Genomic DNA, 13,828 nt, shown 5'->3' on the forward strand with positions numbered 1-13,828 from the left:
GGATTGGGCCACTTTGCTACTACTGTTGCTACTGCTGTTACTCTGCTGCTGCTGTTACTGATGTTCATTGCTACTTCGCTGTTACTTGTTGCAAGATCTTTTTCGACACTGTTGTCGGGGAAGAATAGTCACCCGCTCATGTGCAACCTACTGGCGCCATTGATACAACAGTTAAGAATAGTGTGCTGTCAACAGATCTTTTTCTGACACCGTTGCTATCATATCACTTTGCTACTGATACTTTGCTTGCAGACACTAATCTGCAAGGTGTGGTCGAATCTGACAAACTCAGCTGCTAATATCTGAGAATATTCTTTCGTTTTCCCTTTGGTGAACCAACAAATTTGGATTGAATACTCTATCCTCGAAAACTGTTGCGATCCCCTACACTTGTGGGTTATCAAGACCTTTTTCTGTCGCCGTTGTTGGGGAAGCACAACTATATTCTGTGAGTCACTTAGGATTTACGTCCGCTGATCACTATGAGGAATTCGAAAGATCCAAGAACTGAAATCTTGCCTTCCACTACGAGGAGAGGTAAGGAACTGCCATCTAGCTCTGCACTTGATTCATCTTCTTGATTCATCTTCAGTTATGAGTAAGTTTGCGACATCACCTTTTGCTAGAAATCATGCTGATTTTCATGTTGTTCGGGAGGGAGCTAATATTGATCGGGTCTAACCAGAGACTGTTATAAGTCAGATGGGGATCCGGCCCTTGCCGGGGTGGAACCCACCGAGTTTTGACCCGATCCAGGGGGAGGGGGACGGGTGGGTTGGTATAATGGAACACAGGGCGATGATTTTTCGCAGGAAAAACATAGTTTCTTGAGAAAAAAAATATAAATGCATTTCGTTTGTAGGAAATGCGTACAGAAATTCCTTACCGAGACCTTAGTGACGGCCCAGGATATTTGTGAACAGGCCGAGCCTCGAATTAAGTGGATGGGCCCAACGTCGTGAAAAGGAAAGGGGTTAAAATCCCTAAAAACCCTAATCCCCGCGATCGCGAAGGACGCCGCCGCACCCTACCCCACTAGCGGCGCTCGATCCCACACCCGCTGCTGCCGCCGCCACTCCTCCAGCGCCGTCTCCCTCCCCGTCGTCGTCCAACCACTCGAGTGCGTCGCAAACATCCCCAATCGATCGGCGCCTCGCCGTCCAGCCACTTTAGCGCCGCTTCCATCCCCATCGACCATCGCCTCGTCGTCGTTCCAGGGCTATCCCTTGGACGTCCAGCAGCCCCCGCTCACCGTCGATCCACTCCAGCGCCGCCTCGCCCCCCACCGGCCGGCGCAGGGCCTCCCTCGTCTTCCGGATCTGCCTCACGGCCTCGTCTTTCAGCGCCTCCAAGCCACCCAAAAAAGGTAGCAGCTTCCACACTTCGACTCGGGGTTCCTGGCAACTCAGATCGGGACCTAATTAATCCGCAATCGCACCTCCATCCCTAGCAAGTCGCAAGTATCGCGCGCCGGCCCTGCTGAAGATCGATGGAGACGCTGCCGGAACACGTGGTCGTGGAGATCCTGGTCCGCGTGACGGAGGTCGCAGCCCTATTCCGCTGCGCCGTGACGTGCAGGCGATGGCGCCTCCTCATAGCCGACCGGTCTTTCCTCCGCCGCCGCTGGCCGGAAGGCGTGGTCCTCCAGTCCTCCCTGCTCGGATTCTTCGCCGTGCAACAGCCCCGTCAAGAACCGACGGGATGGAGCTCTACCATGCCCATGCCGCCCTTCACCCCGGTGCCATGCTCGCCTCAGCCCCACCGCTTCCTCACCATCCCTGATCAGCCTCAAGGCAGCCAGGCAGTGGTGCTCGCCTCACACCGTGGCCTTCTTGTTGTGCGCTTCCTCCCACAAGATGCCATCAGCATGTTCGAGAGAACCATGGTCCTGGCTGTGTGCGATCCAGTCGCCGGCACAAGCCGCCGGCTGCCTCCGTTGAAGTTCAATAGGTCTTTCCGGATAGAAGGATGCACCGTTCTAACCCGTGCGGATTGTTCCCCGACCAAGACCAAACGGCGAGGGGCCTCGCCCTTCAAAGTGTTAATCATCAGTTACGACGGGCAGTACAATCTCCATGTGCTCGCGTCCGACGAGTCGAGCTGGAGAAGTCCGAGGATATGCTTTGGACCGGTGGAGCATTCCGGATATGTTGTGCCCCAGCAGGTCAACATTGTCGTGTGCCAAGGCATAGCACACTGGCTCTTCAAGTTCATGTCAAACTTCTACACACTCAGCGTGTGCGCTGAGACCACGCAGATGGCTTTAACAAAGCTCCAAGTCACACCAAACAACCTCGGCTTCAAGTTTTACAGTGCATTGCTTAGTGTCACCAACGACGGAAGGCTATCGCTGCTTGGTTTACACAGGGACTGCACCTGGCTGGAGATCTGGACACATGAAGGTGACAACAAGAGTTTAGATGGCATGGCAGACTGCTGGCACCACACCAAGATGATTGAGCTAAAACAACCCAAGCAGAGTACGGTCGACCTGGTGCGATGCGTGTGCGTGAGTGAGATTAGCGGTAAACTGCTCATCAAGGACAATCAAGATTGCATGTACATTGTAGATCTCCAAACTGGGGCGATGGAGACCGTCACCGACTGGTTTTGCGGCATTGTCACAATGGCTGTCCCGTTTGAGATGGATTGGCCGACCTTGTTCATGTCTCGCTTGGTGGGCTGTAGAATCAAGTGGAACAAACTGAGGGGAGATATGTCAAAAAATTATTTCTCTTTATGGGGACCAATAGTTTTGTCAATTATCTTTGGGTTAATTGCTATGAGTCAGGAATAGCCAGAAATCTTAAGATCTGCGTGTGGCAGGCTTATTGAAGATGCAAGTTAATTTATGACGTAGATGATGGTGCATCGTCAAGGCAAGGAACAATTGTTTCAAGGGTTGCCCTACTAAATCAGATCAACAGGATACAGCTGCCACATGCAGATAATTGGGTCTTGCGGTGCAGAATGTTGCCTCTGTGTTTCATTGTCAGTTTAACTTGTGCCTGTTTAGACTTGGTGTGCTAGCTGAACCTTTAATGTTCTGTTGAACAAGTAGTAATGGGCTGCTGAATTTTCGTTCGTATTATGGGAATCTCCATTGTCTAAGAAGGTAATTTTGTAGCCAATTGTGATCGTAATTGACATTTCATTTGCACATGTACCATTATCTCTCGGATTGCTGCCTAATTTGTTCTTTGAGAAAGGTGTAACAGCTTCCGGGTGCCTACACATCCTCTATAAACAGTAAAATAAAAACAAATTAGGAAAACAAATTAAAAAAATCTGAAACTTTGCAACATCAAAGATGGTCAAACTTTGTAGGTTCTTCCAAGTTTTCATTCCAAACTATTATATAGAGAAAGGTGTACAAACAAGTTTTAGATTTCAGTGCTAAAAATGCTTAAAACTTGAAGCATTGACCTGTGTAGACATTAAGATAAAACTTGTGGTATTTGACTAGGATGCAAGGACGCGCCACAAATATTTTTTTAAAACCATCTTTTGTGGAATTTATCTATGCAATTATCACATTCGATACCAGAGCTATGGATCTGATTTTGATTGGTGGAGTCAGTTCATGCTGGTGAATTAAGCAAAAAGCACGCAGACAGATAAAATAGAGGAAGTGAGCGTGAATATATAACATGACATGAGTTAATATTAGAGGGATGATGAATTATTTAGGATCCTGTTTGTCATTTAGATCAAGATCCGTAAGTATCACACGAGCAGCCCTATTTTGCCTGCCAACTGAACAAAGTATCACACAAAGTCTCTCAGATCAGGTTCTTTTTCGGGAAATGCTTCAATTGGAGAAGCTGTCATCTTTCATTTAGAATATTGTTAGATGAAGGTCTTCATGATCAATCAGTATCATAGGTCGCAGGATATCTTGTAAGCACTCTTTAGGATCTTACAATGATTAACCTAAATTATTGTTGAACCTAAGGGGTCTTATAAATATCTTGGGAGACCTAAGGGAGGGCAGAAGTGTATGGTAAGACAAGATATGTTATGTAATTATCTCACTACTTGCATGTGTGCTGATAGGAAATCCACATTTCAGGTTCTTACGATCAGATCAATGTTCACCAAGTTACCAACATGAGGAACGACAACCAGATGTTTCTTATGATTTTACTATGGAATCTAAAATTTGCCCCTTAAAGTTAAGATCCTTATGTAACACTATATTTAAGTACAGAGGTAATTTAACTAAATACAACCTAGATAAACAGCATTTCTATGTCCGTGAAAAGTATTGTTATTGTAATGAGATGTAACAATACAACTTCAAATGATTCTTTACATGTCCTGCTGCACAGATGGTGTACAGACAATGTTGTGGTTTTAATTTACCACGTACGCCTCCACTCGTATCTCGAGTAAAGTGTGCGCTTTCTGTTCATGCCTCATGTTTGCGCTGCTGATTCTGTGGAGATACATGATGTCAAAAAATGGAATTTGGCTTGCACAAAGAATTGGCTGTAATTTGCTGGTAATTGAGTCTGGTAGCTTGGCTGCAGTAGATGCCATGAATCAACAGGAAGCTTACTATGGAGCTGATGTGGCTGTCATTACAATGTGCAAGAAAATGGGGTCAGACATTGCAACATCGTCTTGTGTTCATTGCTTCCGCGAATTTAATCAAGTGCCATATATGTTAGCTAAACACTCACATCCTCTGAATTCTAGGGAAATTCTATCACTGACTTTATTTCTCATCTTATTGTAAATGACTTACCGTTGTTTGAGAAATAAACTCTATTTGCGGTCAAAATAAAAAGTAGTGTGTGCTTTCACATGGGGATGGAAGCACCGACTTTCTCCAACTAATATGGGTGATAGTCTATCAATAGGATATGTGACACATGAGTTGTAAGAGCATCTCCAGCCAGGCCCCAGGCCCCTATTTTGTCGCCGATGCTAAAAAATCGCCCAGTCGCGTACTCCGGGCCTCGTTTTTCGCCGTTTGGGCCCATTTTTTGGACCGGCGATCCCACGCCGAACCCAGCACGCTGGGGGGCACTTTGGTGCTCTGGCGGAAGGAAAAGCAACGTGTGGGACACCACTGTCAGGCAAGAAACGCCTTTCCCCCGCCAGATTCACCCTCACGTGCCATAGGACGCCTCGTTGCCAAGCCGATCCCGGCGCCACCCACCTGCCCACAGCCGCTGCACGTCGCTAGAAAAGGCCATTTCCTAGCTGGTTTTGTTGCAGCCTCCATCCCGCTCTCCTGAGCGAGCTTTCCAAGGCCATGCATGTGGGGATATTGGCGGCTGCCCATCCACCACCCTGCTAGGTATTTGGCGATTTGCTTGTTCGGCCATGGACTCAGACGACGAGGATGCGTTCATGGCTCTGGTAGAGGAGGAAGCCGAGGCTGACACCGTCGGCGAAGACCACTGTTGAGGCATAGTTTATGCCTAAGTAATTTTGGTGATTGATGACAGTACCGTACATGACTAATCGTGTGTGTCAAGGTTTCAGGTAACACTCGTCAACGGCACAAGACGTCACGTCTCCTCTCTTCTGGAACGGAAGCACGGCGCTCTCTACGATTCTCTTTATTTGAGTCATAGGAAAGCCGTACTATTAAGAGGGGATCCGTAGTGGAAAGGTTTGGGTGGAATCTATCTTTACACACGCACACTTCACATTTTCCCTTACCTTATCTTTTGGAGCGGCCCTCGCCTATTCGTCTCGTTTATCTCTGCAAAATGGTCCCCAGCGGTAGTACCGCTGGTTCCAGCGGTAGTACCGCTGGACAGCGGTAGTACCGCTCCAGGTGTTTTGTTCTACCTACCTAGCGGTAGTTTGTGGACGGACCCTTTTGCGAAGACTTTTCCCGGCGGTAGTACCGCTGGTGTCAGCGGTAGTACCGCTGGAGGCCCAGCAGTAGTACCGCTGCAGCCAGCGGTGGCAGCGGTAGTACCGCTCCGGCACAGCGGTAGTACCGCTGGTGCTCAGGCAGAGAGTGAGAAAACGGTCTGATTTTTCCCCCACTATATAAAGGGTTCTTCTAGCTGAGGAACCCTATCTCTTACCTCTCTAAGCTCCATTGTTGCTCCACAAGCTCTAAAGTGCCCGATCTCTCTCCCTAGCCAATCAAACTTGTTGATTCTTTAGGGATTGGTTGAGAAGGCCTAGATCCACACTTCCACCAAGAGAAAAGTTGATTCCCCCACCAATCCTTTGCGGATCTTGTTACTCTTGGGTGTTTGAGCATCCTAGACGGTTGAGGTCACCTCGAAGCCATATTCCATTGTGGTGAAGCTTCGTGCTTTAGTTGGGAGCCTCCAAGCTTTGTGTGGAGTTGCCCCAACCTTGTTTGTAAAGGTTCGGTCGCCGCCTTCAAGGCCACCTATAGTGGAATCACGGTACCTTGCATCGTGCGAGGGCGTGAGGAGAATACGGTGGCCTTAGTGGCTTTTTGGGGAGCATTGTGCCGACACACCGCTCCAACGGAGACGTACTTCCTGTCAAAGGGAAGGAACTTCGGTAACACATCCTCGTCTCCATCGGTTCCACTTGTGGTTATCTCTAACCTTTACTTTGTATTTGCTTATGCTTGTGACTATATCTTACTTGTCCTAATAGCTCTAGTTGTTAGCTTCTATACGGTTCACCTCTTTGTCATATTATTTGTGAACCCGTATAGTGTTTACCTTAACTTGTTAAGATTAATTAAAAAGTGGTCGTTGCCTATTCACCCCCCCCCTCTAGCCAACCATATCGATCCTTTCAATTGGTATCAGAGTCACGTCTCTTTATTAAGGGTTTAACCACCCGAAGAGTATGGAAGGCGGAGAGGAAGTTAACCGTGGGCAACCCGAGGACATGGACTTGACTTCGGTCACAAGGGACGACTTGAATACGGCTATGGCCGCCCTCAAGACGTCCTTGACGAGCGAAGTCAAAACCATGCTTAAAGAATTAATTGATGGTCTTAAAAGTTCACCCGAACCGGCTTTAGTGGTTAAACCCACCATTTCCGATTCGGAGGCCAACTCCTCTAAGGAAGCGGCTAAAGGTATGCAACTTGCTTCACCTCGCGAAAAGGATGGGACTGGAACATATGCTTCGGTTCCACTTCCCATGACATATGGAGGACCCGTTCTCGCACCTCGTCTTAATCCTGTTGGTCCTCCTCCTAAACTTGTGAAAGGTGACTTTGCTAACTGGGTATTTTCTATTAAGTCACATTTGAATCATAGCTCAACAAACTTGTGGAGAATTATCGAGCAAGGATATTATCCACATGACCCAAGCAACCTCACTCCAAGAGAAGATGTAGACAATCAATATAATCACTCTGCGTTGTTTATTCTCCAGTCTGCTGTACCACCTGAAGACCTTCCCCACTTGCGTCCCTTCACATTGGCCAAGGATTGTTGGGAGCATATTATGGTACTGTACAAGGGAAGCTCAAGTATTCAACGATCCAACTATAAAGTGATACTTGATAAGGCCGATGAGTTTGTGATGAAGGAAGACGAGGACCCTCGTGATCTCTATCGGAGGGTGACTGCTATAGCTGTGGCACTAAAGGATCATGGGAGTAAGGATGTGGATGATACATGGGTCAAGCGCAAGTTTCTCAAAGCCATCATGCCTTTCAATAAAGCCATGTCATCTGTCATTCGTCAGCGGCCAGACTTCCACTCCTTGTCTTCCAGTGAAGTGTTGGATGAGTTCATCGCAATGTCAATCATGAACGAAACAGCCGACAATGCACTTGCTCGTGTCCGATCAAAAACCACTTCACCCAACCTTGCGTTGAAAGCAAGAGCAATGCTTGAAGAAGAAGAAGAAGAGGAGGAAGAGGAGAGCTGCCCTGAAGACACAAGGTATGCTTATCATGAGCACATGGCTCTTGCATCAAGGCAATTCTGGGGAAATAAAAGGAACTCAAGACCCACCTTCAACAAGAACAACTCGAGTGGATTCAAACCCAAACAACGAGTGAGGACATGTTATAACTATGGCAACGTGAGTCACTTCGTGACAGAATGTCCCTATGAGAAGAGGGAAGACAACGGAGGCAAGCTAATTCGCAAAGACAAAACCAAATCATTTCCAATCAAGAACAACCCAAAAGGGATGGTGGCCCTGGAGGAGTATCCTTCTGATGATGATGGCGATGAGGATGATGCAGTGGCAACGACAACTGTTGCTATCGCCACTACCTCTTCCCAGAAGGTGTCTCTCTTCAACGCCCCCAACGAGAACCACATCACCAAGTGCCTCATGGCAAAAGGTACCAATCAGGTAACTCCCATCATTAAGACCAACATTGCTTCTGCTCCTTCATTGTTAAATTGTGTAGAAGGTAGTGATGTTGGAGAACTTAATGAGCATGATCTTGATAAGTTTCTATGCACTATTAAGGGAGAACCCAAGAAGCACTTTGTTGCTCTCTTGGAACAACTGGGTGAGGCCACTGACCTCATTGAGTCTCATGAGGAGACTATCTCCGAGCTATAGGGACATAGCCGTGACTATGCCGATGAAATTGCCGAATTATCTAGTGCTCTAGAAGAAGAGCGCACCCTTCGTTTGGCTCTTGGGGAGTCATATAACGATGACTGCGCTAAAATGCAAAAGAAACTAGATCATGATGTTGTTCTTACTCGCATGCTTAAATCTGAACAATATGCTCTTGAAGTTGGCCGTGACAGACTCAAAGAAGAGTTTGACATACTTTACAAGGCCCACAAAGCCTTGAAAGGTGTTCATTTCTCTCTGAAAGAGTCTCATGATCAACTCCAAGCAAAGCTTACCAAGGAGATCTCTACTTGTCCTCCCTTTGTGTTAATTGATAATACTTGTGCAACTAACCCTTGTTGTGAGCATGTTCATCTTATGGAGGAAAATGCCAAGTTAAAGGAGAAACTTGAGAAGGGCCTTGTGGCATGCAGACAAGGTGAGAAGAGTCTGAATGATCTCTTGAGCACTCAAAAGGGTGTTGTAGGAAAGGAAGGACTTGGACTTACCTCCAACTCAAAAGGTAAAAGGAAGAACAAGAACAAACGATCTCTCACCCTCATGGACATCTTTGTCAAAGAGGGTGAGGGGACTCAGAAGGTGAACAGGAACAAGGTGGACTATGGGAACCCCAAGAAGGGCAAAACTGCTCCTACTAACACAGCCGGCAAACTCAATTCTTCTTATGTTTTATGTTGTGCTAGTGATGGGCATGTTTATGCCAGATTTGTTGGTTCCTACGATGAAGAGATTGAATGGGCTATCTGGGTTCCTAAGACCCTTGTTTCTAACATGAAATGACCCATTAAAAAATGGGTACCTAAAACCAAGCCTTGATCTTTTGCAGGAGTTTGCTTCCGGTGGGGTGTCATGGTTGCTCGATAGTGGAGCAACAAATCATATGACCGGCAGCAAGGACTTAGTGGTGGATGTGCATCCTTCTCCATCTATGCCCACCCATGTCCAATTCGCCGATGCATCCTCGTCAAAGGTATTGGGATTTGGTAAGGTGGTCGTCTCTCAAGATTTATCTATTGAGAAGGTCATGCTTGTTGAGTCACTTGCCTACAATTTACTTTCAGTTCGTCAACTTGCAATCATGGGTTTTTCCACTTTCTTTAATATTGACACTGTGGTCCTCCTAAGGAGCAAGACTCTTAAAGTAGCCTATGTTGGACATGTCGAAAATGGTCTCTATGTGGTGAACTTCTCAAGGCGACCCACTAAGACTGCGACATGTTTAATGGCTAAAGTTGACGTGGGCTGGCTTTGGCATCGCCGTTTAGCTCATGTCAATATGAGATCTTTGCAAAGTCTCCTGACAGGGGACCATGTTCGTGGACTAACAAATGTGAGCTTTGCTAAAGATCGTGTTTGCAGTGCTTGCATTGAAGGAAAGATTCATGAAACTGCTCATCGTCCAACGACTCTTATCTACACTAAGAGGCCATTGGAACTCCTCCATATGGATCTGTTTGGTCCTCCAACATTTGATAGTCTTGGAGGCAGAAAATATTGCTTAGTGATTGTTGATGACTACTCAAGATATACCTGGGTATATTTCTTCAAAAGGAAGAGTGAAACTCAACAAACAGTCATCAACTTTGCTAATGAAGCGCAACATCAACATGAAGCAAAGATCTTGATGATTAGGAGTGACAACGGCACCGAGTTCAAGAACTACACCCTAGATGAGTTCCTAGGTGACGAGGGAATAAAGCACCAATATTCTGCACCATATACCCCTCAGCAAAACGGCGTGGTAGAAAGGAAGAATCGGACCTTGATAGACGCTGCAAGAACAATGATGGCAGAATTCAAATCTCCATACAACTTCTGGGCAGAGGCCATCAACACAGCATGTCATGCGTCCAATCGGCTCTACATCCGCAAAGGCTTGAACAAGACTCCGTATGAGATTCTAACTGGAAACAAGCCCAATCTCAAGTACTTCCGGGTATTCGGTTGTAAGTGTTTCATTTTTAAAAAGGGAGCTCGGTTAGCTAAATTTGATTCTAGAGCACATGAGGGTATCTTTGTTGGTTATGCTACAAACTCTCATGCTTACCGTGTCCTCAACAAGTCCACCGGACTAATTGAGGAGACGTGTAACGTAGAGTTTGACGAAAATAATGGCTCCCAAGTGGAGCAAAGTGGTCTTTGTGATATAGGTGATGAAATACCTCCCGAAGCCATAAGAAGAATGGGAATTGGTCAAATACTCCCCATTGAGGAACCCCTTGTGGCCGAAGGAGAAGGACAATGCTCTACTCAAGTGGAGCCATCACCCCCACAAGCCCCACAGCTTCCGATGAACAAAGAGAAGACTCTCAACAAGTTGATCAAGCTCACGGTCAAGATCAATTGCCTAACAATGGTGATATACCTCATGATATTCAAGCACTACTACCAGACCCTGAACCAGCACAAGATCAAGATCAAGAGCAACCACTAATACAAGATCAAACTAGTGATCAGGAGACTGTTTCACAATTCCCGTCTGGAGCTCCAACAACCGGCTGAAGACGCAAGGGCAAACAAAAGATACAAGTCGATGCTCCCACGTTATCCAATGAAGAACTCTTGGAGCGTCGAGCAGCCAAGAATGCGAACAAGCTGAAAGCCAAGTCACATCTCATGAAAAATGTTCTTGGCAGTTTAAAAAGGGGAGTATCTACTCGTCAACAGCTTTGGAATTATTGTGAGCATCACGCGTTTGTCTCGTATTGTGAACCTCAACAGGTACAGGAAGCGCTCGATGATGAGGATTGGCTTATGGCCATGCACGAAGAAGTTAACAACTTCGAGCGCAACCAAGTCTGGGATTTAGTGCCTCGACCAACGAAGGAACATAATGTCATTGGGACCAAATGGATATTTAAGAACAAGCAAGACGCAAATGGAATTGTGATTTGAAACAAGGCGAGATTGGTGGCTCAAGGCTACTCCCAAGTCGAGGGTATCGACTACGGTGAAACCTTTGCCCCTGTTGCTTGTCTAGAATCTATTCGCATGTTACTTGCTTTCGCTTCTCATCATAACTTCAAATTACAGCAAATGGATGTGAAAAGTGCATTTCTTAATGGTCCTTTAAATGAGTTGGTATATGTTAAACAACCCCCGGGATTCGAACATCCCAAGCTCCCCAATCATGTGTACAAACTCAATAAGGCACTCTATGGCCTTAAACAAGCCCCACGCGCGTGGTATGAGTACCTTACTGAGTTATTACAAGATCGTGGGTTTGAAATTGGGAAGATTGATCCCACTCTTTTTACTAAGAGAGTTAAAGGGGACTTGTTCATATGCCAACTATATGTTGATGATATTATCTTTGGCTCTCCTAACATTTCATTCAATGAAGAATTTGCTGCGCTAATGACTGAGAAGTTTGAGATGTCCATGATGGGAGAGTTGAAGTTTTTCCTCGGGTTCGAGATTAAACAAGGTCTAGAAGGGACATTCATCAAACAAGCCAAGTACACTCAAGACATGCTCAAACGGTTCGAGCTCGAAGATGTCAAACCGGTCAGGTTCCCCATGCCAACCAGATGCAAGCTTGACAGTGATCCCAATGGTAAAGCAGTGGATCAAAAGGTATACCGCTCCATGATTGGATCCCTTCTTTACCTCTGTGCATCTAGACCGGATATTATGTTGAGTGTAGGGATATGTGCACGGTTTCAATCCGCACCAAAAGAAAGTCATTACATGGCTGTCAAACGAATCTTTCGATATTTGGCTCATACCCAAAACTTTGGCCTCTGGTATCCCAAAGGAGCAAACTTCAATCTAGTTGGCTATTCTGACTCAGATTGGGCTGGAGATTGTGTGGAGAGAAAGTCAACATCTGGAGGGTGCCAATTCCTTGGTCGCTCTTTGGTAAGTTGGTCTTCAAAGAAGCAGAACTGTGTCTCCTTATCATCCACCGAAGCTGAGTATGTGGCAGCTGCAAGTTGTTGTGCACAATTGCTATGGATGAGGCAAACTTTAAAGGATTATGGTGTCACTTGTGACAAAGTGCCTCTTCTATGTGACAATCAAAGCGCCATCAAGATTTCCCTCAACCCAGTGCAACATAGCAAAACCAAACATATTGATATTCGTCATCACTTCATCCGTGAACATATCAAGCTAGGTGATATTGAGGTTCACTTCATCCACACTGAAGAGCAACTTGCAGATATTTTCACCAAGCCACTAGATGAAGCAAGGTTCCGGGAGTTAAGGCATGAGCTAAATATCATTGATTCAAGTAATGTGGATTGAAACTAGGCATGTTGCACCTCACTTTACATTTCATCTTGGTCTAGATGTAGGCATGGATATAGGGGGAGTGTTGTTCTCTCAATGAACTCTCCCTCCCCCCATTATGCGTAAATCAATCTAGTCTTTCACTTTAGCCATTGTCAAATAGCACTTGTGCTTCAAAGACGAGCATTGGTCATGAACCCAAGGATAAATCTTCGCGGTGTCATACCAGTGTCTCAAACATAGGTGGCCTCGGCCACCGCCCCTCCATCCTTTCTTGCGCATAAGGAGAGGATATACAATGACAAGTCAGTACATTTTCTTGGAAGTCATCCCTTTTTACTCACTTGTCATGTTCCAAGTTTCCCGTTTTCCTTAGCCGTGTTGAAACATGTACAGCGGTACAACCGCCAGGGGTAGCGGTACTACCGCCAGGACCCCAACGGTACTACCGCCAGGGGTAGCGGTACTACCGCCAGGACCCCAGCGGTACTACCGCCAGGATTCAAAATCTAACACGACCGGCTAGAAAATTTCTAGGGTTTCAAGGGGGAGCGGTACTACCGCCAGGACCCCAGCGGTACTACCGCTGCATCTGGCGGTACTACCGCCAGACAGCGGTACTACCGCTAGGACCACAGCGGTACTACCGCTGGCCCGTACCCCTTGGGCTATATAAAGGGAGGGGGCCCCGATTTTTGCATCTGTTTCTTCTTCCTCGCGGCTCCTCCCTCCCTTAGCCCGAAAACCCCCTGTTTGGATCTCACTTCGTAGAGCTCCTCCTCCCCGTTGGTGTGGAAGGGTTGCTTCATCTCTTCTTCCTACTCCAAGAGCCATGAATCCCGGTAAAGCTCCTCCCTTCTTCTATTTGGTTGTTCTTCGTGTTCTAGGGTTAGGAGCATTGGGGATTGGATTCATCTTGTTGATCCTATGGCTAGTTATTGGATGGTATGAAGGAAATATTTGAGGGGAGTATATGTCCGATGGTTTGTTGTTATGATTGCTGCCATGGTTTAGAATTTCATCGTCTTAGATCGAATACTTGAACTTTTGGATTAGATCTAAAACGTGCTCTCTCTTGCCT

At 46.5% G+C, this 13,828-nt stretch overlaps 1 protein-coding gene across 1 annotated transcript; it reads left to right on the forward strand.

Moving 5' to 3' along the window:
• The first annotated feature begins 1,012 nt into the window (after positions 1 to 1,012).
• On the forward strand, positions 1,013 to 3,166 carry LOC123448463. Its single transcript, XM_045125367.1, has 2 exons — positions 1,013 to 1,366; positions 1,451 to 3,166. Exon 2 carries the CDS (start codon positions 1,490 to 1,492, stop codon positions 2,795 to 2,797), a length of 1,308 nt encoding a protein of 435 aa, XP_044981302.1. The 5' UTR covers positions 1,013 to 1,366; positions 1,451 to 1,489; the 3' UTR covers positions 2,798 to 3,166.
• Positions 3,167 to 13,828: the final 10,662 nt, after the last annotated feature.

Source organism: Hordeum vulgare, chromosome 1H (assembly GCF_904849725.1).
Source record: "Hordeum vulgare subsp. vulgare chromosome 1H, MorexV3_pseudomolecules_assembly, whole genome shotgun sequence".
Classification (NCBI taxonomy): domain Eukaryota; kingdom Viridiplantae; phylum Streptophyta; class Magnoliopsida; order Poales; family Poaceae; genus Hordeum; species Hordeum vulgare.

What these genes read in the sequence shown, in the direction of transcription:
- LOC123448463 (XM_045125367.1), top strand. Translation starts at nt 1,490, where the DNA reads ATGGAGACGCTGCCGGAACACGTGGTCGTGGAGATCCTGGTCCGCGTG.